The sequence below is a fragment of the Quercus lobata genome, unplaced genomic scaffold (assembly GCF_001633185.2).
Source record: "Quercus lobata isolate SW786 unplaced genomic scaffold, ValleyOak3.0 Primary Assembly Scq3eQI_2013, whole genome shotgun sequence".
Lineage (NCBI taxonomy): Eukaryota > Viridiplantae > Streptophyta > Magnoliopsida > Fagales > Fagaceae > Quercus > Quercus lobata.
In genome coordinates this window covers 1-26,131 of record NW_022154800.1, presented here as the reverse complement: position 1 = coordinate 26,131, position 26,131 = coordinate 1, and the positions used below count along the sequence as shown (strand labels likewise).

General features: G+C 36.6%; 3 protein-coding genes across 3 annotated transcripts; 1 reads left to right on the top strand and 2 right to left on the bottom strand.

The window, feature by feature from the left end:
* The first annotated feature begins 4,626 nt into the window (after window positions 1-4,626).
* LOC115973402 (isocitrate dehydrogenase [NAD] catalytic subunit 5, mitochondrial-like) lies at window positions 4,627-8,373 on the top strand. The gene is made up of 7 exons (XM_031093661.1): window positions 4,627-4,888; window positions 5,509-5,829; window positions 5,916-6,077; window positions 6,165-6,239; window positions 6,420-6,529; window positions 6,604-6,676; window positions 7,669-8,373. Exons 1-7 carry the CDS (start codon window positions 4,733-4,735, stop codon window positions 7,858-7,860), a joined length of 1,089 nt encoding a protein of 362 aa, XP_030949521.1. The 5' UTR covers window positions 4,627-4,732; the 3' UTR covers window positions 7,861-8,373.
* A 296-nt stretch (window positions 8,374-8,669) lies between these two features.
* Window positions 8,670-13,981, bottom strand: LOC115973401. The gene is made up of 4 exons (XM_031093660.1): window positions 12,082-13,981; window positions 10,406-10,789; window positions 10,076-10,289; window positions 8,670-9,231 (listed from the first exon to the last, which is right to left on the bottom strand). Exons 1-4 carry the CDS (start codon window positions 13,216-13,218, stop codon window positions 8,963-8,965), a joined length of 2,004 nt encoding a protein of 667 aa, XP_030949520.1. The 5' UTR covers window positions 13,219-13,981; the 3' UTR covers window positions 8,670-8,962.
* A 3,078-nt stretch (window positions 13,982-17,059) lies between these two features.
* Window positions 17,060-25,138, bottom strand: LOC115973404 (helicase protein MOM1-like; the record flags this gene model as incomplete). The annotated part of the gene is made up of 8 exons (XM_031093662.1): window positions 17,060-17,937; window positions 19,322-19,512; window positions 19,716-20,664; window positions 21,514-21,678; window positions 21,831-22,142; window positions 22,216-22,356; window positions 22,630-22,884; window positions 24,930-25,138. Coding segments are annotated over 8 exons (2,453 nt in total), but the record flags the coding sequence as incomplete, so codon positions are not given.
* Window positions 25,139-26,131: the final 993 nt, after the last annotated feature.

Below are 26,131 nucleotides of genomic sequence, written 5' to 3'. Positions count from 1 at the left end.
TATTGAATCCGTAAATACAATTTTCATGCTCTTGCTGGACTTGTTTATTCTGTGCTTTAGATGCCTCTCTTAGAATCTTGACCACACCTTATTTTGTTGGGCTGCATTCAATTGGTTATTGAGGTCTTTTCTTTAAAAGACCTTCTTTCTTTTCTTTTTTGGTTTTTAGACTTATGAAATAGGAACTCCACTTTATATATATAATAAAAAATAAAAAATAAAAACAAAGAGGGATTTTGATAGTTTTTGCACTTGGTTGACCCCTAAATGGAATTTTTGTAGATTTATCCATAAATTTTCTAAAGTTTTCATGTCTAACACTTTGTGTCCATGAGTTATGTCTCAACCGGTACTTTATTTTTTCATTATTATGATATGGAAGGTGAGGTTTTAGGTTCAAGACTCATAGGATGCGTGTAACTTACCAATAAAAAAACAAATAAACATGACTCACATGTCAGTTTCTACCTATCATTGCACGAGAGTTAGTAAAGCTATATATTTTTATATTAAAATGACATGTTTTTTTCTTGTAAAAGCAGCAATGAATTTGTTTTAATTCTTTTAATGAGTAATAATTAAGTTCAATAGAAGAAGCGCATAAGGGGCGCAACCCTTGTACACAAGGCATATACAGGAGGAGAACATCGAAAAAAAAATCTAAAAGTCAAAAAGATCTAAAATCAGCAACAAATATGTTTTTTTTTTTTTAAAAAGTAAAATCAGCAAGAAATATGCATATGAAAAGTGAACCATGGTCTTCATTCACAGATACAGTGTCCCTAGAAATAAAGGTTTCAGCTTATCTATAGATATTTCTCTCCACTGAAAATAAAGCACATCCTTTTCCTCTGAATGCATTTCATCAAACTTAGAGGAACTGCCTTCCATACTTCATTGCCATCTTGTTTACTGAACTGTTCCTTCCAACATGCTTGATAATGCTGCCACCGTCTTTGGGATCATCCAATTTAACCCAAAAGAAATGAACTTATGATTTGAATAGATTTAGGCTAGTGTGTAATTAGTGCAAGGACACAATAAAGCCATAATCTTGCATGAAAATTGTGTTCCTAACTTTTTCTTTTGAACTTTTAAAAGAGATTGATTTTTCCCCCTTTTATTTTAGAAAAGATGAAACCCTATTTTGGTCTATTTCTTATTTGCAATTTGCACTTATCTTTTTGCACCACATATTCCACAAGGAAGCTATTATTCTGGGGATCTACCTCAAGGGGCATCAAACCCAACTAAATGCTAACAATTTTATTTAGTCTTACAATACTTGGGGAAGAACTTTTCTTCCCACTTCGGTAGTTTTTCCTTGAACTGTTGTTGTATTCTCTTATAGAATGAGATGAAATGACTTGTGAATAAGGTAGGCCTATTAACTTTCTGTTAGGCTTATGCTATGATGTACACAGTATACATGCAATAACATCTAGATTGATAACACCTTTTGTCCATATCAAGATATTATGACTCACATGTCAGTTTCCCCTTATTAAAGGGCCACATTTGCTCTGGTAGATGTAACAATGAATTTGTGAATTGAAAACATTTAGGCTAGTGTGTAATTAATGCAAAGGCACAATAAAACTTTAATATTGCCTGAGAATTGTGTTTACTTGTTTGTAAACTAGTAAGATAAATTGATTTCTTGTTTTTTCTTTTATTTTTTTATGGGAAAAGATGAAACCTTGCTCCTTTGTGGGGATTTTTTTTTTTTTTTTTTGCACTGCATGATCCAAAAACAAGCTACTATGTTAGGGGTATTGAGGGCTTTAGAACCTACTGACTGCTGAGTGCTGATGATTGGGGATATTGAGGGCTTCAATTTGAAATCCTTACAAGCTACCATGTTCGGTAGACTTATTTTTCCCACTTTGACAGTTTTACTCTGAATTAGTTGGTTAGGTATTTTTATGTAGAATAACAGGGTATATGACTTGTGAAGAAAGTAGATCTATGATCTCTTTATTTTGTTTTTCTTAGCTTGTATATGTGCAATAACATCTGAGTTGATATTGATAATTTGGATTTGGATCCAGTATTATCTATCTGATATTATGTTAAGGTTGAACACATTCATGGCAATATGGGTTTTGCTTCTACCTGCTTGCTGAAGCTACTTTTGCTGTACTAAAGAGGGTTCCATTAAGAAAGAATAGTGGAAAGTTTTTTTAGGTTTAAATACTTGTTAAAGCAGTTAATTTTTTGACATACATCCATCTTGCCTAGAATCTGGATTATTGTGGGAATGTGGAACTTGCCCAGAATGTGGTATGATGGGATTAGGCCTCTGCAGCTCATTTAGTTGGTAAAACCCCTTAAAGAAGTTTCAATTTGAAATCCATACAAATTTACTATGATACTTAGATTATTTAACCCATGCATATTGGTTGGATTACATGTAGAAAGTGCTAGCGATTTAATTTATTTTTCATGGGACAACTAGATGGCATATTGCCTAGTGTTAGATTCATATTTTGGGTGATGATACCATTGCCTTTTATACTTTTTGTTAGTGTTGATTGTTTATATTCTCTCTTTGACTTCTTGTCTTTGAACAACCATGTGATGTTAACCTTTTCCTTGTGCAGTTTGAAGACTTAGGCAAGCCTACAAAAGAGAAAGTGGAGGTAAAAAAGTATAAATGTCGACTTAAATGCCTCGAGGTGGTTGAATTAATTGGCTTTGTTTGGTGTGGAGTTGATTTGCAGATTGTAGCTTACATACTAAGTCATAATGTGTCACTTGAAAAGATAATTATAGATCCCCGCCATCCATATAGATGAACACCTAAGAATTCTGACAATTGAGTCTAAAAGTCATGTCACGTAGCACCTTGAAACAAGTTTATCTCTAGGAACACAATTAGTGGTATTATAAAATTATCAACTTTTGATGGTAAGGTCAGGGTGGAGCTTCTGAAATATGCTTGGGTTTTTGACATCTTCAGAGAGCAAGGAGAGAACAAGAAAACCTCAAATTGATTTTGAATTTAAGATGAATGTGTATTATGAAGTTATATGGTTCAATAGTTATTTACATTATTTGGTTTTTATTTCTTTGTTTGAATTTGATCCTCCCCCCCCCCCCCTCCCCCTCCCCCTCCTCTTTTTCTATACAATTCCCCAAAGAGCAATTTGGGTGTTGAAGATATTATTTGTCCTATTGGAGATTGAAACCTCTCTTCTTTAGGCTCCCCTTTTGATTACCCCAAATCTTGTTGAGCATTATTCCAGTTCATCTTCCTGTTTAAGGGTTTTAAATTTTTTAAAGTCTTCTCCCTTTAGTTTTTGTTCCATTTCTGATTTCTATCCTTCAAATTTGCATCGGCTCCTTCTGAGTCGAATTTGTTTTCACTAATGGTTGTATTCGTTCCTTCAACCTGGGTTTGAGGGAAATTGGCTTCACACAACTTCTTACGAACTTGCTTTTATTTTTTTTCATAATTAATTACTAACAAGAAGATCTTGTGTATTCCATATAGCGTTATAAATTATCCAAGCCAATTCAAATATTAAAAGTATTATAGTTAAATTTTAAAAGAAGAAAACATTATTAGTGCATGAATTTTTTGATTAGTTTATAAATAGAGTCAAATTTATTAGTTAGGCCTATAGGGAGTAAGGCTGTGTTTGGTTGCTGTAAAACGTTTTCCGGAAAATACATATTTTCCGAAAATGCTAATTTCCGGAAAAGGAAAATGTTTCCATGTGTTTGGTTGCATTTCAAAAAATTTTCCGAAAAATATTTTCTGGTGTTTGGAAAAGAAGAAGGAAAACACAAATCCAGAAAAAATCATCAACGATCGCGATCTCGCCAGTGCGATCTCGCGATCAACGGCGACGGCGCGATCTCGCGATCGACGCTTCGCGAGATCGCGCCGTCAATCGCGATCGACGCGTCGCGAGATCGCGATCTCGCGACGGCGCGAGATCGCGCCGTCGAACGCGATCTCGGTCGAAGGCGAGATCGCGATCAACTACGCGATCTCGGTCGAAGGCGAGATCGCGATCAATGGCGCGATCTCGCGAAGCGTCGATCGCGATCTCGCAAAGGTAAGATCGCGCCGTCGATCGCGATCTTCGCGGCGTCGGACTGGAGCTCGCGAGATCGGCGCCGCCTGGAGCTCGGAGTCCGCCGGCGATCATCGGACTGACTGGAATGTTCTTCTCCTCTCTCGCCCGCGCGCGCGCTCTCTCTCTCTCTCTCTTTTTCCGGAAATGCTTTGAAGTGAAAATGAAGGCAGAAATTCATTTTCGTGGTCAAGGCTTAAAATTTCGGTCAACAGGAAATCAATTTCCGGAAAATAATGTTTTCCGTGACAGCCAAACGCAGAATTTTCCGGAAATTGATTTCCGAAATTCGTTTGAAGTCGATTCAAACGCACCCTAAGTATAAAAGGAGTTATAGTTTAGGGGTAACATGTAATTTTTTTTTTTTTTTTTTAAATTATTAAACTAGACTGAGAATGATTAGTAGGTCTAATAATTTTTCCTAAAAGAGAGTGTTACTTCAGTGCGTTTATCGTAATATTTATGTCAAAAAAGAAGAAGCAAAAAGACAGTGAATACCCTTGGCGCACTCTGATTGAACGGGGCTAAAACTTTTCAACTTTTTTGAACAAAGATTATTATAACCTACTTTATACTCTACTCTCTCCCTCGAACATTTTGCGAATATCTCTCTCTCTCTCTCTCTGCGTGAAATCAAAAATTCGATCATGGCTTCCCAACTCCTTCGTCGCGCTCTCGGAAGCCACTCAAACCCTAGCACAGCCTTCGAAGCCGTTAGGGCTTTCTCCTCCGCCACCACTATCCGCGCCACTCTCTTCCCCGGCGACGGTATCGGCCCCGAGATCGCCGAGTCCGTCAAACAGGTAGGTCCATCCCTCTCTCTCTTTCTCTCACTCTCCGATTCTGTGTGTTCTCCATGAAAATCGATACAAAATTGTGTTTTTTTTATATCAGTTTGAGTATTATTGGTTTTCTAAAAGTCAATCTAGGTATATGACTCGATCTGCACCTATGAATTTCTATAATTGATTGCTTTTTTTGTTTTGATAGAACAAAAAGGCTGAAGCTTTATGATATATTTGATAATTCAAGCTTCATAACCAAGTGTTAGTTAAGAAAATAAAAAGGGTTTTTGAAGGGGTTTTAGTGTAATTTTTGTGTGTTGTACTTTAATTTGCATAATTGGACTGTGTTTTTGGATTTAGGTGCTGTAGAAGAAATTTAATGGTTTTGGGACCAAATATACATGGTGAAAAAATGAATGTGTATGGAGTCATTTAAGCCTAGGAATGGGTTCATTTGCTGTTTCTACAATGTCCTAATTGAAGTAAAACCATGAATAATGTGCGCCAAGAGCGTTATAGCTTCCAACAGAGACGTATTGGGTTCAAATCCCCCACCCCCAACTATTGAATTATAACAAAAAATGTGCATTTGCTTGCATGTCTGAGCGTTCGAGTCTCTGTGATTCAAACTTATGCAGGTATTTAGAGAAGCTGATGTTCCAATTGAATGGGAAGAACACTATGTTGGGGACCAAATAGATCCTAGGACCCAAAGTTTCCTAACATGGGAAAGTTTAGAATCTGTACGGCGAAATGGGGTTGGGTTGAAAGGACCAATGGCCACACCAATTGGAAAAGGTCATCGTTCTTTGAACCTTACTCTGAGGAAAGAACTTAACTTGTATGCCAACGTTCGGCCTTGCTACAGCCTCCCTGGCTATAAGACTCGGTATGATGATGTAAATCTTATCACTATTCGTGAAAACACGGAAGGGGAGTACAGTGGACTTGAGCATCAAGTAAGTGTGTTTTTGACATATGCAGATGAATGTTGGCAATGTTTAAATGTGCGTGAATCTGAACTTTTTCCTTCTTTTGATGCTAGGTGGTCAGAGGAGTGGTTGAAAGCCTCAAGATCATTACTCGTCAGGCCAGTTTGAGGGTGGCTGAATATGCTTTCCACTATGCCAAGACCCATGGAAGAGAGAGAGTCTCTGCAATACACAAAGCAAACATTATGCAGAAAACTGATGGTCTTTTCCTAAAGGTCTTAGTAGTAGATGCATAGATTATAGATTCTTAATTATTTAACCAAGTAATGTCATATTAACTTCAATTTTGACTTCACTTTCAGTGCTGTCGTGAGGTTGCTGAGAAGTACCCTGAGATAAAATATGAGGAAGTTGTCATTGACAATTGCTGTATGATGGTATAGACAAGTTTCTCTCTTAGTGTCAGTGAATTTGATCTGTGTGCATATAGATTTCCTTTCTTGCAATGTCATATTTTGATAAATAAAATCATTTTAAGACATCGTGTGAACTACACAATTTCCCTTTTAAAATTTTAGGTAAGCATTAACACTTTTTTCTTGTTTGGCCATGCACAGCTTGTGAAAAATCCTGCACTTTTTGATGTATTGGTGATGCCTAATCTCTATGGTGATATTATCAGTGATCTTTGTGCTGGGTTGATTGGGGGATTGGGCTTAACACCAAGGTATGTGTGTATTCATAGACATCTCCAATAATATATGACTTGACCATCTGACATTATATGGCTTCATTTTTCAGCTGCAATATTGGTGAGGGAGGCATTGCCCTTGCTGAAGCTGTACATGGTTCAGCACCTGATATTGCTGGAAAGGTTAAGCCTCAAATTGAATTTATGATTTCCACTCTCGTGAATTTACCCTGGTTCCCTGGCATGTAATCATGCAATATGCATTTATAAACCTTTTTTCCCCTGATCATGCTAGTTCGTCCTCTTTCTCCCATCGCTGTAGACATATATTTTGTTGTAGGTTTTGGTTAGAGTGTTAGCATGAATATGAAAAAAATTGTTATTGCTATTGCTTATTCAAAGAAGGAATTTCCTTTTTCCTTTCTGAGGCTCAAATATGTTTTAACATTTTGAATTCATCCTGTTTTACCAGTAAAAACATGTTAGCTTTCCTGGATCCTGAAAAACATGGTATTTCACAAATTAAAAATAAAAACAAAGGAAGGAACCAAAAAAGAAGAAAAAACCCTTCTTTAGCAATGTGGCTGATATATGGGTCATATGGTCAAAGAAGAGATAGATGGTTAGAATCATTTATCAGCAGGGGGAAAAAGATATTGGAATCTTTGAAATGATTAGAGTTCAGGATGATTTGGGCGAGAGAAGATAAGTGGTGGTAGAATTGTCAACTTTGATGAGTATTTTCTTGGTTACCTAGGATGGTTAGACTCGGGGCTGTTTTAAGGTAAACCCCTTGAATACTGTAGTCTGTTGTTTTCATGCAAGACCATCAGCTAGTGAGATGCTGTTGTGCTTTAGGTATTGCATTATTAGATAGTTTAGGCAAGCTCTGTAATTGAGGTTTTGACCAAGTTCTTTTTTCATAGTATACCTAGTGCATTGGTCAAGAATTAATGACCAAGGCCAAAAGAGGGTGGTTTTATAAGATGATTATAGACTCCTACTTTGTTGCAAATTGCTACTTTTGTTAATTACCTACCTTTGGTTATGCTCTTCCTTTTGTGTTTGCTTTAAAGAATTCCTCGTCATTTCACACTTGTAATCCTGTGTTTCTTTAAGCATAACCTCCTATGAAATAAAGTGTAGTCATATTTGTTGTGGTTAAATTTATGTAGAATTTGGCGAATCCAACTGCTTTGCTGTTGAGTTCTGTAACAATGCTGCGCCATTTGGAGCTCCATGACAAAGCCACTTGTATCCAAGATGCTATTCTCAACACAATTGCAGAGGGGAAATACCGGACTGCTGACCTTGGTGGCTCTTCATCCACAAGTGATTTTACTAGGGCAATTTGTGATCATCTTTGAGGAGTTTCAGTATAGAATTTGAATTTTGCATTGGAGTTGACTACAATTTATTTGTTGTGATGTTCCCAACGGAGTCATATTCAGAACATTTCTCTAGCTCTTTTCTAAGGGGAATAAGACCACATCATCTTGATGCTTCAAAGACGTCCATTATCGCACTATACAGCTGTGGACAAGTTATGGGGCATCCATGGAGAGTTGAATATGGCTTGATTTTATGTATAAACCAGTGTACCTGCTGTCTCAGATTTAACATACATACGACTCTGGTCACAGGGCTCTCTTTCGGACTCCTTTGTGCTTTTCTTCTGGTGGTTTTGTATTCTTTGTCAATGCAACTCGAAATAAAAGCATCATGGTGTGGTGTTTTTCCACCTGTCCTGATTACCTGTCTGTGGACTTGGACAGGTTCCTTTTTGATGTATGGTGCACTCACACTTTCACGGTGACATTAAGTTCTGTTAATTTCTGTTACTAATTATATAAGATATGTGGTACAGTGGTTTCACATTATTGTTGCTCAGTTTTCAGCAAAATACTGCCACTCTGTACAGAGTTCATTTGATTCAGATATGATGATAACCTAGGCTTCCAAAAAAGGTACTATGTAGCTGTTCACCCTCGGCCTGATCTACTTGTCAGTACATGGCCATCCCAAAATACAACTGTGTTGGCTTTTATAGCTTATTTTTATTGGCATATATTTGCTTAAATAATAAGCTGAGAAAAAAAAAATCAGGTATACCAATAAAATGCTCTTAAAAAATGCAGGTAAGGGGAAAGGGGGAAATCCGAACCAAACAAACAAATTTGCCAGGTAAAAACGTAAACTGTATACTATAAATGATTAGTGAATCACTATATTCAATGCTGTCATTGCTACTAACAGTGATGTACATCCAAAACATTGAATTCATATCCTACAAGAATTAGGCCTATCTGCACCAAAGCAAGCAGTCAAAAACCCTACCAGAGCCAGAGCTGATTAAGAAGCCATGGGTAAACTATGTATCAGTGCAAAACTTGGAAATTTCTACAATTCTGGTATGCTTCGGTGTTGCAGTGTCAGCCTAAATGATGTTGCAAGATGATTACTGGGTAATCACAGATAGGGCATCCCACTGTATTGGGTTGAGAAATGGGCTGTTGGCATGGATGGGGGAACTAAGGCTTGAATGTGTGGGGCAGGGGCACGTAATTCACAGCCATTTTGCACAGCGAATTGGGTCATTGCGTTAAAAAGTGGATTAATGGGAGTGGTAATTACAGGTGGGATATTCATTGGGGGGCTGGCCCAACATTGTTGGAGTATTGGAGCAGTCATCTGAGCAGGTTGCTGACTCCACTGATTCATGAGACTGGATAATGCAGCTGCAAGATACAGAAATGTCAGAAGCTACATGGCATAAAGAGCAATATAACTCAAGAATGCTATTATGCCTTCTTTTTGGGTTGAGGGGTTTAATAGAATACAAATGCCTTTGCATCTTTGTTATAGCTGCATAAACTTTATATTCATGCAAAGCACCCAATTAACTACATATATGAAGGTAGATCTAGTCCCTGCATAAAAAAGTTACAGCAAAATTGCATCCATCCCAAGATGGGTAGGTCAAAAGTTTTGGGGTATGCTTCAATTAACAGTAACATAAATCATGATTTCACATTATAAGTTTGAATTTAAACTTTCCAACAGAGAAAAAACAGATAAAATAAGAAACGAAATAATATAGAAAAGATCGTTCATAAAATAAAGTGGACTAAAAAAGTTAAAAATGAAAAAAATTTCTAAAGACTACTAGCTGGATAACACAATAATGATGGTTGAAAACAAGTGAATGAGACACAGTTGTGTAGATTAACTCTAAAAGATGCGAGTTTTTAATTGTTGTGTGAAGCATAAGATGAAGACTTAGTTTGGCAACAAACTAAGTCCAAGTCCATATTTGCTAAACTAACATTTTTGGCAAAAAAGAAGGTATTTACAAAAGGTATCCCCACTCCAACTTAGTTTGGCTCCATTCGTATGGTCTTCTTGTTGATTTAGAAAATCTAATATTAAAAAGGAATCTAATCCAAGAACAATTAGGATTGTTTGGTTCCCGAGTATGGCTAAGCTGACTTTTCAGCATAAATCCCTGGAATGAACAGATTACTCCTACATATATATGTGTGTGTGTGTATTATAGAATGTGGTATTAAAGAAGTTCTATACCTTGATCTTTATGTAGTGACCCAGTTGACGTAGGAATTTGTTGCTTTAGTGTTAAAGCATCTGCCAATAACTTATTTAGATAAACCTTGCCATGAAATGTCTCAAGATCCCTCTGCACTTGCATCAATTTTGTCTCAGCATCCTGACGTAACAAATCATACTTCTTATGTATCTCTTCAATCTCTCTGTCACATTCAGATTTCAGCTGCAATACCTGCTCAAAATGAAAATCATATTCAATTAAACAAGAAATGCCCAAGGGCTAATAATCCCCAGAACGAATTAATCAAGAAATCAAAAGATCTTTTTTAAAAGGCATCTTGGACAAACCCTATGGTTGTGTATCTTGAAGGCTTGCTCCTTATCCCTCTGTATTCTTTCCATTTCAATTTGAAGTGGGTTTAAGCAAACAGGCCTCTCAGGTATCACAGGAACAAATTGTGTATGATAATTCACTGGTCCCGATACGCTACTATATGGAAGATGTTCACTTCCACTTTCAGGCATAACTATGAATGGTTCCAGGGGCAAATCCATAACAGGATGCATAACGTCAGAAAATTCCAGCAGATTCTCTAAAGGTGGTGATCTTGGAGTTAGAGCCTCTTGACTGTAGGAATGGCTTCCACTGCTCTGGTGATGTTGTATCCCACTGGATGCAGGTATGCTGGCTAGATTGTGTTCGGTGGAGGAAGGATAAATAGATATAGGCAGCTGCAAAACAAAAGATTGCAAAATTGAGTTTTCAAGATTAAAACGGTAAGGCAGTATGGTACTGCCAATTGCACTGCAGAAATTATAACTTTATTGAAACAATGCTGCAGGTTGCCACTTAACCTGCCTGTTTCTTGCACTTGGCAGATAATGCGGACAGTTTTTTTTTTTTTTTTTTGGATATATATATATATATATATATATAAGTAACAGAAATTTTATTAATAAAAACAAAACTAGGTACACCTGGGGTGTACTCGGAGAATTACAAACTGCTATCAAACTACAATGCTCAATCAAATCTAACAGAGAGATGAAAAGCAACATTCCAATCTAACAAGGTACGGAGGAAGAAGGCTTTAAGCAAGGAGATAATGCTGGCAGTTGAATATGTTTTTAGGGGATCAATTCCTTATAAAAAAGTTCATTTATATCTGGAACTGCATCTCTCTTTCCTCAACCTGAAAGGAAAACACCTCAAAATTTTGCATGAAAATAAAAAACTTATACATCCTAACCTTGACAACATGAAACTTGGGGAAGGGAGAGAGAGAGATGACAAGAATTTAACATACGCAACTCATTTCAACAAAAGTCTACAAACACAGATGTACTTGACAGTTGACATTTGCAGTCAGGTGCATGGAGTGATAACAATACTTGGCGATCTCTCCAAATTTTAGTTCTTTCAAGTACAATGTACCATGTGTTGCCATATAAACGAAACTTTCATCCAGCTGAAGAATATCAGAATGTGGCAAAATTCTATTGGCTACTGAATTAAAGTGACAATCTATCATGTACAACTCAGGTAAGGCACAAAATATACTTCATTCTTTGGTGACCAAATGAATTGTGGAAGGCAGAAGAATCCCTCTCCAAGTCAATTATCCTTGCAACAAAATGTATTGCTGCAAAGAGTTCCTCAACTTGATTATAGGGATTTCTTTTTATTTCTTTACTATGGTCTATCATAAATACCACACAAGTACTTTATGATTCTTTGGCAATAAAGGTCAAACCTTGGTGTGATGGCTAGTGCCCTCTGACCACTCGATGTGTTGTGGGTTCAAGCCCAATAATTAGCCTCTCCAAAATGGATATAAGGCTGCCCACTAACCACCTCTCCCACACCCTATAGAACTGGGAGCCTTGTTCATTGAGCATGACCTTTTATTATTATTTTGTGATGAATTTAGAATACAGACATATCTGTTGGCTACAGTATAAAACTATATAGAAAATGAAGTAAAACCACTAAAGGGAAACTATTTTCATAAATATTCAAGTACCTGCTGTGATGCCAGTGAATTTCCTTGGGCCAGGCAAATGTCTGGCTGCACCAAGGATGAGTAAGTCCCATTAAATGCCAGAGCAGCTGACTGTCCACAATTGGCAGTGACTGCTCCATTCTGCTGCCTGACCTCAGTAACAGTTGTGCTTTCCAGAGTCACAGCATCTTTTGCAATAAACTCTTCAGTGGGATGCACAACATGAGGTAACATTTCCATGGGTTCATCATCTATGACCACTTCACTCAGAGTATGAGGAACTCCAGAAGGTCCTTCCACACATTGTCCAATCTGCGCATTTCTAATAGGACTCTCCCAATCTGAAGGACACGACACAGGGGCACCATTTGTGGGATCATTACTGGAACCTGCTTTATCATGCTGCTCAGCACACATACTTCCATCTCTTGTTGAGGCCATTATTTCCGTTTTATCACTCTCTGGATCAGACTCTATGGAAATAGTTTCCATTTCTCTGGGCAAATTACAGGATATCTTTTCAAGATAAGAAATTTGAGAAACTTCAGATGGCAGACTTGGTATGGTTCCAGCATGATTCTGGTTTTGGAAATAAGGCATAGCATTAGGACCAGCATTCTGGGAACCATCGTTAATTTCAGCTGTATCACTTTGTTGCAGTTTGCCCTCATTGACCTCTAAGTTGCCCAATGGGAGATTACCTGATATTGCTGTTGGACCCCCTGGTTTTGATTTTTCTAACGAGGCTACTACGTTAGCATTCATTTGTTCATGTTCAATCCTTGAATCCTGCTGTGAAGCAACAGGTTCTGTTTTATGATTGTTTTCATCCAAATTTTCCTTGAAGTTGTGATCTACTATCCCAAGCTTATCTAATCTTACTGGAATGTCCTGATCCTTTGTACAAGTAAGGGTGGACTCTAACCTGTGCTCTTCCTCCAACTTTTCCCTTTCCTCCATCATCCTTTCATGAAATTCCTGAATGTCCGTTTGTGGGTGTTGAATAGATTTTTCCGTTCTTCTATCACAAATATCCGGAACTCTTGTTATGCTAGTAGAGATATGATTCGTCTGCACCATTCTACAGTCAGGTGCCTGTTCCACTGTGGCAGGTTCAGATAGATCTAAAAAATGATGACTCTGAAAGCCCCTTTCCATCTCACCTTCTACCACATCTTGATAGTTGGATATAGTCGATTTTGAAGCTTTTGCACCATGTGATCCCTTGGCTCTCCTTTTTTCCAAATGGCGTGCAAACTTTTTCTTTACCTTCTGCAATTCAGAGTAGATATAATCCACCTCTTCTTCCTTGCAGTCATAATTTAAGTGCAGTTTTGCAAGTGTAATCGATTCCTTGTGATCAATACTGTGTTTCAACAAAGAAGCTGCAACCCAACACTGAGAGAAACATATTCATCACTAATAATTGCATAAATAATGTATGTGAATCAGATATTTTATTGACTAATAGGATAATGCATAAGAACTCACACTAGATTCACTTGATCTAGGTGCATCCAAGAATGCAAACATACACATGCTCCCACATAACACATTACTGTCTCCATGGCAGTTTATAGCTTATATGAACACACAGACTTAGATTATTTTGAATGTCCTCTAAATTATGTTGATCCTAAAAAATTTCAACAGAGAATGAGCACATCCATGCCTGTAAGGATGGAATGGAATTTGATAGCTGGTGTAAAAGAGCTCCTATAAAACTGGAGCTTTATATAGGGGATTCAACAGAATTAGGGGTACCTAGACCTGAAATTAATAGCAAAGTAACATGCAATAAACCGGTGATCCTAGAAAATTTTGCTAGGGAAAAAACAAGCTAAATGATGATCATCCAAAGTATCAGTCCTGCTGGACCAATTAGTGAAGATAAGGTATTGGATAATCTGTTTTAAATCTCTAAAGAGAGTAGGCATGCATAGATGAAATTGATGAATATGTATTTATTGCCTATAGAGAAGTACATCATTCACTTAACTAGATGTGGCATTGACTTCAATGATATTCCAAACACAAAGGAAACCAGAGAAAGGATATGCGGTTATAATAATATTGCATATGCATGAAACACGTACGTATATACATACATACATATGTATAGAGGATACGGAATCTCTACATTGAAGGAAAATATTCTGATTTTGATAACCTTTGCACTTTATATGTTGACAGAGACTGGTGAGAAAATTCAAGAATCTACATTTTCTCTAACCAAAAAAGTCGATACCATGGTTAATTTCAGTGCCCATTTGTCACTTGGTGACAATAATGTCCAAAGGGTCACAATGGTAGAGCTGATAATTATACTACTTTTATCTTCTTTTTGCGCAACTGCATCCCTTTAGGTTCTACTGGAGTTGGGCTTCATAGTCTCTTAAGCTTGTGTAGTGCAATGATTTTATTTCAATATGTTGCTCAAATTATATGCAAATCTAATAGGTGATTGTGGAAGCAAAACACAAGGTTATACAGAAAGCACAAAGAAAATTTAGTCTTATTTAATTTTGGAAGTCAATTGTATTAGGTCTTATTAGTTAATTAGGTTAATTAGTATCTTATTTTATTTCCTAGGGTCAAGGTTGCTTTTGTAATTCAATATTTAAGATTTTCCAAGTCAATTGGAATTAGGATTTCCTAAGTCAACTATAATTAGGGTTAAATTATAGTCTATATGAGCACCAGGGGTGTTGACAGATTGAGAACGTTCAGATTCCCCACCAAACCGCCACTCCACTCAACTAAATCGAGTCCTAGAAACCCACATCCACCATCGACTGATGGAATACAAGTTGTCATCCAGCAAGCCATCAAATTTGAGACAGTTGAATCAGTCGAACCAGTCTTTCTCCTCAATGGCAGCACGTGGTGGAGATCTCATCAAATTGGTGAAGATCTTGCTAGATTCAGTGAAGATCTCTCCAGATCTAGCAAAAATCTTGTGAAATCCTATGAGATATTTTTCAGATATGGCAAGATTTTAGTCGAATCACCCTAGATCTCAAACAGCAAAGAACAGCAAAGTGGCAGAGGGCTACAAACCACAGATAATCAGATAGGTCAGGTTAGAGTCGGATTTCTGGACAGGAAACCCGCACTTGACCCAATGTGATTGGGTTTTGATGATTTTCACCCGCCGTCAACCAATCCACTGCTCATATTAGACTGATTTCAGTTCAAGTAACTCTAGTTCAGCGGGTTTGTCAAGTCCGGGTGTGGGTTAGATAGTTCTAATAAGCACAACATTGTATTCCACAATTTAGAAGTTTATGATAAATAAAATTTCTCTTGGAATTTTTCCAATGGTTTGGTATTGACTCCAACCAACCATAAGTGCAAACTCTACATTTACTCTTTTACTTAGTGTAGAACAAACAACACAAACTTTCCTTGAATAGAGAGACAACCAGAAGTCAACATGCAACAAGTTTGGACAACTAGTAGAAATCATTGGAGCAAACAACGGAATCCCATGAAATCTAGTGACCTGAAGGGAATTGCCATTAGGATCAAATCTCATTATCATTTGACAATGAGCTATGTTGCTTTCAGGCAAATTACTTTGTTTATGCTTCTGTTTAGTAAAATTCATTATTTATAGTAATTTTCTTTTCTTTTTTTATAATTTCAATTTAAAACTAAAAATGAGGTCACGTCCATCCCGGGACATTTCCCAGAGTGATGCAAGACAAATAGACTCTAGAATGAGGCTTTTATTTGGGAAACACAATAAGAAGAAAATAAAGGAATAGGACTTAGGAATCACCTAGGGTTTGCTTGAATTCAGCATCAAGAGGATAAATGAGAAAAATATATAGAACCTAGGCAATAGGCACTTAACAGTTGCTTGGAATTAACACCAAGCACGATATGAACCCAGGATTTAACACCTTCGTTTGCTGGAATCAACACAAGTGAAAGAAATGAATAAAATAATTTAGAGAACCACAAGCAAGTAAGAGAGAATAACTAAAGAGTTATGGCTTCGGTCCATGGGATAAAGGCTGAGCGGCTACATCTTCACTGCATTCTCAATTTTTTTTTTTTTTTGGATAGGACTGCATTCTCAATTGTTGATTACACTGTGGGTTCCAGTTAGTTCAACTGATAAAGTCTCTGATAGTTGAATAAAAGATCTGGGGTTCAATCTCCACCTACACCAGAAACCGACCGGTGTCTTGGTTTGATAATAAAAAGATATCATCAAAAGCGGATATCATAGATTAAAACTCTCTAAAAAAAAAATTGTTGATTACACTAGTAGAGTATATACAAGAGCTAGGGTTAGCCTATATAGGCTTACAATATGTTGGGCCTCTTGGCCATTACATTAAATTAAACCCAATATCTTTAACAAACACCAAGCACTAGAAGAAAACTTCAACCCAAATTTCATAACTTCATAATAAACTGCTTACACTACTAAATTTTGGGGCCTTTAAATAGACTCACCAATTACATCATAGAAGGAAAGGAAATAGATTTCTAACCTAACAAAGAAGAAATAACTTGTAATCTATTACATAGAAGGAAAGAGGAAAAAAAATTCTAACCCGGCAAAGAAGAAGGAGTAATGCTACAGATAAACTATTTTACAACATTTTTACAAAATGTTGCTTTGGCCAACCTTTTATTGGTTTTCATTTAAGCCCACCATTAATATAACTTTTTCATTTTCCAATAATCACTCACCACATCAGCAGTTTGTAAATTTTTTTATAAAATAATTTATATAGCATTATTCAAGAAGAATAATAATATTACATTCACAAATTATTTTACAACATTTTTACAAAAAAATGGAAATAAGCTGTAATCTATTACATTAAATGTGATATACCCAAACAAAGAATGGAAATAAGTTGTAATCTATTACATTAAATGCAAAACAAATATATATATATATATATATATACAAAATATTCCAAAAGTTTCCACGTCCATCAACATCACTTAATATGATTTCAGATAGGTTTTCTAATTTTCTTTTTGGTGGGTTTCAAGAATTTATTCTTGTAGATTCAAGGAACCCTTTGTGGATTTAAGGGTTAGTTTATTGAGACAGACATGTTTTGTTTCCTGTGGCTTTCCCAAGGGTCTCCTAGCCTCCCTAAGATTTCTTTACTATTAATATTGTGGTTGTAGCCTCCTCGGCAAATTAGAATTTGCTTAATACAATTTCAGAGAGATTTTCTCATATTCTTTTTGGTTGATTCCAGGAAATTCTCCTCGCGGATTCAAGGGTTATTTTCTTGAGATGGATGTTTTCTGTTTCTTGTTGCTTTCCACCAGCATCATACTACAAGCAAAGTTTAGGTGCTAACTTCTAAATTATCTATCTTTTTATTTTATACCCTTTCAATTTTTGTTGTTGCATCCGTTTTGGTTTTTCCAATATTATTAGGTTTCTGGAAGTGCACGACAATCATTCTCTTATTTCTTTCTTTTTTAAAAATAAATGCACGCTTGCTGGATGAATGCATGACAATCATTCTAGATTCACTATTGATGTCCAAGAAGATTAAGATTAGGTTAATTTTTTCTCTGTTCGGTTAAAGAACCACATCATGTGTCATATATGACATAGCGGTGGCACAAACAATTAAAATGATGATTAAACCAAAGAAATTAAATTCTGCAATCATATTTTTTGTATTTCTCATTAAGACCAATCAATGATTCATTTAAAGTTGTGAAGAAACATTTAGGCACTAGATGGTGAAAAGTAGCATAAGTATGAAGCTTGCATCTAACCAGTGATATCTGATAGGCCTGTAAGGTAGAAATTTCTTTCCAGCTAACATCAAATTTTTTCTTCATGTACTTTAGAAACCTTAGAGCAGTGTCCTTGATATTCTCCTGCATTGTCATAATGTATCACAAACATCAGCATATATAAAAAGATATTATGAAAAATATATTCACATCCATCGCGCAGGTAACACTTTCAATCTAAAAATGAAGTTGCAATCTCTCTCTACTAGTAGATAGATGTCTAAATTAAGTAGTTGTGCAGTCAAACCACCAACCATGTATTATATAGCCTGGATTGCAATTGTCAAGGTTCATGCCAGTAACAATGTTGTATGTGCATTGGATGAGTACCTCTATGTGCTAATTCTACAAGCAAATTGTGATACCCCAAATTGAGTGGATTGGTTTTGGGGGTAAAAGCGCAAATGTGGCTAGAGCTTTTTTTGGGTCGTTATAAATGGTATCAAAGCAAATCTAGTACGCCACGTGACTTGAGGGCGCTACAACACAACATGGACCTTGACAAGGGCATCGTGTTTACTAGGTTAATCTTGGGTTTACAAGAGGTTACAAGAAGCCTCAATTGTAACTTGACTAGTCCTTTTGGGGTATAAGCATAGTTGTGGCTAGCGTTTTGTTACTTAGATCAATCTTTAAGTGCTCCAATTAGGCATGTGAAGCATGTATATCAAACTAAGACTGCCACCATGGAAATGGAATGTGCATGCTAGTTAGAGTGACCCCACAAATCTGGCACATCATAGTTCTGTTTGCTAAGCACAGCTCTAAGTAATTACAAGAGTTTAGTGAAACAAAGTAGAATTGATCCAAAGACAATACCAATCTATATAGATCACTTTGAAGAATCCATTGAAACTATTTTAGCATACTTGCATGTCCCGTTATGAAAGAGCTACAACCACACAAAATGATTAACAAATATCATCACACTCAGCTGCTGCTGTAACTAAGAAATAATTTCAGATTACGCGGTTATTCTAGCTTAGCAGTATGGTTATGAATCTTAGGAGTGATTCTTGCATATAATTTCTGACTTTCCATGGAAGAAATTTTTCATCAGTTTAATCCCTTTAGTTGGGAGAATAGATGGAGAGACAAGCCAATGCACTGCAGTCCGTTCATTATTATCTCACCATTGTTGCAGGACCCATAATGTACCAAGCTCACAATAGATTATTTGTCTTGGCCTTACATATCATGCTTGCCAAAGATTAAGTTCATCAAAACTTAGGAGTGGCCCCTTCCATAGAGTAATGAGAATTGAAGTTCTAGTATGTTAACTAAGATGAAATGTGAGTTATACAACTAATTTATATTTGCCACCAATCAATTGGAAATTGAGCATTCATGTTGCATGAAAAGGACAAATGAGCCAATCAGAGGCTTGGCAAAGCGGGTCCCAAATAGAAAAATTAGTGTGTTTGTATTTGAACTAAAAAGCATACAACAAAGCATAGGAAGAACATACTGGAAGCAGTAGAATTTCACAAAGTTTTGACATCTCCAGCTTTGGCAAGAATTGAGTAGTCTTCCACACATCAGTCTGAATTTCTTGTTTCCTGGATTCAACCATGTCAATTTCAGGTTCTCTTGCAACATTACTAGCCACAGGATGTTCAGTTGGAGAATCATTGTCCTGATTTATGCCACCCATGTTCTCTGTAAACATCAAAACTAAATACGTTACCGATTGATTGCAAATGCCACCATAGAAAGATAAATTTTCTTGAAATCCTTTTTAAATTTTTTTTTCTTCATTTTTCTCCATAAGAATTTTGGATTTATTATAACCATATACAGGGGACCTTTTGAAACAAAATATATGATGACCAACTATTGCAGCTAAAAAAATTCAGTAGTACCAGCTAATTTGACTGTATTTTTTTTTGTAACTAATTTTCTTTTGTCCTTCAATCTTGAGTTGGATTTTACAGTATCAACTGTGTTGTTGAACATTTTCCTGCTCTTCTTAGTGACAACAACATTTTCAAATTCAGATTCTTTTGGTGAGTCATGAAGATATTGAACTTTTCTTCGGATCCTCTTGGATGGCCTAGACAAAAATTTCCACTGCGGACTCCTTCCTTTAAGCAGATTTTTCCAGAAAATAGAAGGCGATTCATTGTCCACAAACTGCATTTTCCTCTCACCAAGTAATGAAAGATTTCTGGCATACACTCCACCCTCCTGTATTTTTAAAATAATTGAGTAGTTACTCGGGTCACTGTTGTCACCACTGTTAGGCAATTGGGTTGACAACTCACGGAGTACATCATCTAAAAGTGACTGTTCAGATGACATGTTTGAACCTGAGTCTGAGGAATTACAACCATGGAAGTCATCAAGCTTATTGAATAGATAGGGAGCACCCCAATTTAGCAGTGAATGACAAGTATGCGAGCTTATTGAGTGTATATTGCTATCAAGAGCCATACCCTCCTTCGCAAGTATCAAAATTTTTTCTTCCACTGTACATGATGAATATAAACGGAATACTTTTAACTGTTCAAACTGTGAACTGATAGAGATCCTATGTAGCGCCCTTAAATCATTCTGTGGGTCCCAATCACTGCCAAATAGTATAACAGTGTCCACTGATGAAAGTTTAATGCTTGGGAGACAAGCACGATTTTCAATCAAGAACACAAATTTTCCATTCTCTTTGTCATTAAACATGTTTAGAGCAGCTTGCTTCTTTGAATGGGCATACCCTCTACCATCTATACGTACATATGAGTCCCCACCAAATCTTTGATAGACAAAGTCATCCAGAATGTCTCCAATAGAATACCGTCCTGAACCTCCAATTGACTGTCATATTGTAAACCTTAAAATGAGAACAATATGCCTTTCTCAACCCCAAATCAATAAATAATATACAAAACAGAATGATCTTTAATGTGTGTTGGTGTGTGTGTATACATAAGCTAAACCAGAGTAAATTCAAATCAGAAACTGTAATGATAACATAGTTTTTTTAAAAGGTAGCAAGGTTAACAACACTCTTATCAGGGATTGATTGAATAACAGAAGCTATTTACTTATATAGAAATTGATAGGAAACTAGAGATACCACACTAGTTCATTAAGGGAATTCAATAACGAAAGAAGAACACACATGAAGTTGTCAAACACCTATCAACATAAATGGGAGTTACCCAAATTAGCCCATGTTTTTAGGAACTCTTCTAACAATTTGGGCAAAGGCAACATAAAAGTTTTAATTACACATGAGAGAGAAAAACAGTTACATATTTACATCAAATCTAGAAATGTTGGTTTGATGATTTGATGCTCAAGTTTACACCAAGACCCTTTACAAGTTGAAAAAGATTTCTTCTTTTTTTTAAGTCCCTTTCCTATAGTTATCATAAGAGACATATCATTAGCTAACTCTGAAAGAAACTGTCATTTTCTCAAACAGATAATACTTGTTTTTAACCAACATAAGATCTGGAGGGTACATATCGATAAAAGTAACATTGCTAGACGGGATGGTGTACACATATATTCCTCAAAATGGAAGGCAATCATGTAACATATCGTACTCTTGGAACTATTGAGGATGCTGTTGAAGTAGTAAAATAACAAAAATAATTTCCTGGCGAATTTTATATATATATATATATATATATATATCAGCACAATTAGGCAGGCTACCTGGAATAGGATCAAAACTCTGAGACCCCGATTTCTAATCTCCAAAAGGATTTTATCAAGAGCTTTTAATTTTCCGCTTGCTTTTATTCCAACATCCAGATTCTCTTCTATATTTGTGACAAAGCTTTGCAAAGACTGATCCAGAAGATTGGGATGGTCACAGCACTGCAAATAAACACCAAGAACAGACATATCACAATTGAGCCATGGTAAATATAGCAGTTAAAGTAATGAGATTGCATAACTCGACATTTGAAAGGGGTAAAGATCATGGTGAAGCAGAAAAAATCATGTGCTGTTGTCAGGTTAGGAGTAACCTTTCTAGCTGAAATGATAATGTCACGAAGCACATCAGCTGGCTCACTCTTCAAACATGAAGAAAGAAACATCGAGTTTGAGAGCAGAGAAGCACAATACTGCTCAAGTTGCACATTGGAAAGCTGGACAGGGACCCAGTACTCTACAAATCTAGGAGAGCCTGACTTGCATTCAGATGCAATGTACTGTGCTACTCTTTCCTTTAATAGGGAAATATCAGTACTAGAGTCAATCACCATATTATCACTGTTTAACCCATGAAAGCCAGAATCAAGGAGGGAAAGCAAATTGAGATAATCACTCTGACAATCCTGAAAATTGCAGCAGCAAAATCAGTTAATTTGAGCTAGCATAGCAGAAAATGTTTGTTATAGATATGCGTACCTTGATTTGACCACCGATGAGAAGAAGCCTCATATTGGCAGCTAGCATCCTAATTTGTTCAAAATGCTTTGACATTTTAGAACGTTGGCACTTGTCAATTATTATTGCTTCCCATTCTATGCATTCTAACACTTGTAAATCCTGCATATCAAAATAAAGGACAAATGAACATGATACTTTTAAATTCTTTGGCACCACTTCTACAATTAGAGAACCCAGAATAAACGCAACCAATTTCCACTTTGAAAACAGCATCTATTGCCAAAAGAGAGAGAGAGAGAGCAACAAAGTAAGAAATTAACAGTCACATAACAACTCATCCAAGAATATTGATTCTGTTCTGGAAAACTTAAGCTTATTGATCTGCACACTCATTACTTGAAGGCATAATACTATAATGTAAAATAAGAGTACCTCAACAACCACATCTGCAGATGATAATAATACACTAAACATTATCCCACCACCTTCATTGTAGAACTCCAATGATCTGATGCTACTTCGGACATCTCTGTTCCCATAATAAACTACAATGTTGGCAGATGGTGCCAAATGCAAAAACTCAGCTTCCCAGACAGAAAGAGCAGTGGAAGTTGAGATGACCAAAAATGGCTTCTGTACATCAAGATGCAAGGATAATATAAACAAGATCACCTTCACAGCCTGCTCCTGAAAAAAGAAATATTGCAATTGGTCAATTGATGTTGATGTCATGATCTACATGATGTAATTCTGAGCATTGGAGACCTCAACAACAAAAAATAGCATTGAGAACTGTATAAACACATACAGGCACTGCATAGAAATGAAGATCTCCAGAAAAAGAATAGATTCAGCCCCAACTGAAAAAGAAGATTAAGAAACATATTGCATAAAAATACAATACACTAAAATGTAACTCATCAGGGTTGCATGATATAAAGTTTTAAATTACTGTGCTTTGTTTTATTGTTAAATTTTTGAACTACTTAAAATTATTGATAAATTAGGAAGGTCATGTTAAATTATTGATTGTCCCAAATGCTTAAAATTTTAGGAAATTGAGAATGTGAATTTAATCATTTAACCACTATTCTAGCACCCCTACCCCTACCCCCCCCGCACTTCTACCTCCCCGGTGGCATGTGGACCCAAACTCTTCCTTAGTGAGTAGGGCCCAACACGTGGGATTTAAACTTTTTAAATGGGAGGCATAGCAAAGATAGAGTTCGAACCCAAGACCAACTGCTCTAATATCATGATAAATTACCGATTGCGCCTAAAGTTTTAAGTGTTAGGAAATGGTGAATTTAATCACTTAATTATTATTTTAAGAGGTCATCCATTGAGATGCATGCATATCTAAAATATCATCACTCATTACAATGTATGTTACAAAGATATACATAGGAGATGAAATTTGTCTTGCTAGGGCTTTGTAAGTAAAATATAATCACCATATATGCACAGCTGATCTCACAAACATGTGTTTGTGCACATATGTATACTATTAGCATACATTTCCACTAAAGTCATCATAAAGTTTTTTACTCTACAAAAATATCCTAAAATAATTCCATTCATGACAAACAACTATTAGAAACCTGACTATATGCCATCTAATGGTTTGCCAGATGGAGTTCATGGACCATCATAATAATTAGTGGATTCCTGTTTGACATAGTATATCTAGATTTTTTTGCCCTTTGGCCCATTTTTGCAAACATTTTCGTTATGTAGCCAGGCAAACATATTAGTTAAGTAGCATCTTGAGTCTTAGAGACTCAAGTTCTAATAGGTGGCAAAACTAATGTTGACAAAAAATTCATGTGGAACTCGAGTCTCTAGGACTCAATTTCCTTAAAGAAAACCAAGAGAAACTCTGCCTAAAACAAGAGAAGTTGCCAATCCTTTCTTCTTCTCTCTAGCTTTCTCTCCAGATCAAGCCCAAATCAGGCCTCCAAGACCAAAGCTCACTCATTGAGCTTGAGCACAAACACAATGAGCCACCACCAAGGTGGTTTTCTCTCGCTGTCTTGTTCCCTATCTCTCTTGGTCAAAACCCCATATTGAAGCCAATGAACTTCCCCCCCCCCCCCCTTTCTCTCTCTCTCTTATCTGGTACCTAAGGGACTCTAGGCAGCAAGTGGTTAGCAAATTTATGAGGAGGAGGCTACGAGGTTCGATGATCAGGGATGGTGAAGGTTCTATTCATGGTGGCGGTGGGAATCCAGGTGGTGGCGCGAGTTTTTTGTTGGGTTTGCAGGTGAGATGTGAAAGGGGTTTGTGTTTACGTGAATTTTTGTCCACATCAGTTTTGCCACCTCTTAGAACTCAAGTCTTAGAGACTCAAGTTCCTTCAGCGAACTCAAGTCTCTAAGACTCAAGATGCTACTTAACTAATATGTTTTCCTTTTAGGCTGCACAACGAAATTGTTAGCAAAAACTGACCAAAGGGAAAAAACAAATCCTAGTGTATCCTGTCATTGGGTTGCTATCCTGTTAGAGAATTATAAGATGTACTTTTGTCTCTCCATCTAACATTATACAATCTAACGGAGATTACATAAATCGCCATAGAACTATATTACTAGCATCCACAAACGGTAAATAACTAAAGAGAACAAGGATGAGAAACCAATTAACAGTCTAAAACTATGTATCAAGCAGCAGCCCTTGACACATAAAAATCAGTAAGGAAAATAAACAAGGAACCGGATATAAGAAGTATTTACCTGCTCTGCATGGTCATCTACAACAATGGCATTCTGACCTTTATGCCAATGCTCACGAAGCTTGTTCACAAAACTTAGATGACGGTTATGTTCTCCAAGTGAACCTCCAAATGATAACTCTGACAATTCACGTATGGTACTTTTCTCTTCCTGCAGTATCAGCAAATTGTTTAAAACAAAGTAATGAAGCATAAACAATAATGTATAATCTATGCGTAAAGAACTATACAAACATTCAACAGTTGGAAGTAAAGCTTTCCATCTCATACATGAGTCATATTCTCATACTAGCATTGAACATAAAATAAAATGTTCATCAAGTTCTGGCATGATGTGGGTGATGGTACTATATACAAGTTCTGACATGATGTGTGGCATGAAGATTATCCTCTTAAGGAGGCTTTTCCAGAGTTTTACTGTATTATTCGGGCTAGGGAGGCTTTGGTAGCAAAGATTATGTGTTTCTCTAATGGGAGACCTTATTGGGATGTACAGTTCTCTCGTCCAATGCATGATTGGGAATTAGAATCTTTGGCTTCGTTTATGGACATGATTTATTCTAGGGAGGTGCGGGATAATGGTTGTGATAAAATTTGTTGGAAGCCGGCTAAGTTTAGAGGTTTTGAGGTTCGCGGATATTATCACTCTTTATCCACTTCTTCTATAAAGTCATTCCCTTGGAAAATGGTGTGGCAAGCAAAGGTCCCTCTTAGGGTGGCATTCTTTTCATGGTCTGCTGCTTTGGGTAAGATCCTTTCTATAGATAATCCCCGGACGAGGACATGATTATAGATTGGTGTTGTATGTGCAAGCAACGTGGAGAATCGATGGATCATATCCTTCTTCATTGCCCTATAGCATATGAGTTGTAGACAATGGTGTTTAGCTTGTTTGGAATCCATTGGGTTATGCTTAAGGTGTTTGAATCATAGCGGGGCAGGTTTAGCCGACAAAGCAATATAGCTTTGTGGAGGTTTGTGTTACATTGCATAAGGTGGTGTATATGGAGGGAACCGAATGTTAGAAGCTTTGAGGGATGTGAACATTCTATTCTTGAGATTAAGTCTTTCTTCTTTCATACTTTACTTGAGTGGAGTTTAGCTTTACCAACATTTTCTTGTTTTTCTATTTCTGAGTTGTTGGATCATTGTATATTGGGTCCTTGATTGTATTGTTCCCATAGCAAATTTCTAGTGTACTTG

What these genes read in the sequence shown, in the direction of transcription:
- LOC115973401 (XM_031093660.1), bottom strand. Translation starts at nt 13,218, where the DNA reads ATGGAAAGGGGCTTTCAGAGTCATCATTTTTTAGATCTATCTGAACCT. An exon ending in TCAAGATACACAACCATAGG is followed by an intron (nt 10,290 to 10,405) that starts GTTTGTCCAAGA and finishes CATTTTGAGCAG; the next exon opens with GTATTGCAGCTGAAATCTGA. An exon ending in GTCACTACATAAAGATCAAG is followed by an intron (nt 9,232 to 10,075) that starts GTATAGAACTTC and finishes TGTATCTTGCAG; the next exon opens with CTGCATTATCCAGTCTCATG.
- LOC115973402 (XM_031093661.1), top strand. Translation starts at nt 4,733, where the DNA reads ATGGCTTCCCAACTCCTTCGTCGCGCTCTCGGAAGCCACTCAAACCCT. An exon ending in CTGATGGTCTTTTCCTAAAG is followed by an intron (nt 6,078 to 6,164) that starts GTCTTAGTAGTA and finishes CTTCACTTTCAG; the next exon opens with TGCTGTCGTGAGGTTGCTGA. An exon ending in GGATTGGGCTTAACACCAAG is followed by an intron (nt 6,530 to 6,603) that starts GTATGTGTGTAT and finishes TTCATTTTTCAG; the next exon opens with CTGCAATATTGGTGAGGGAG.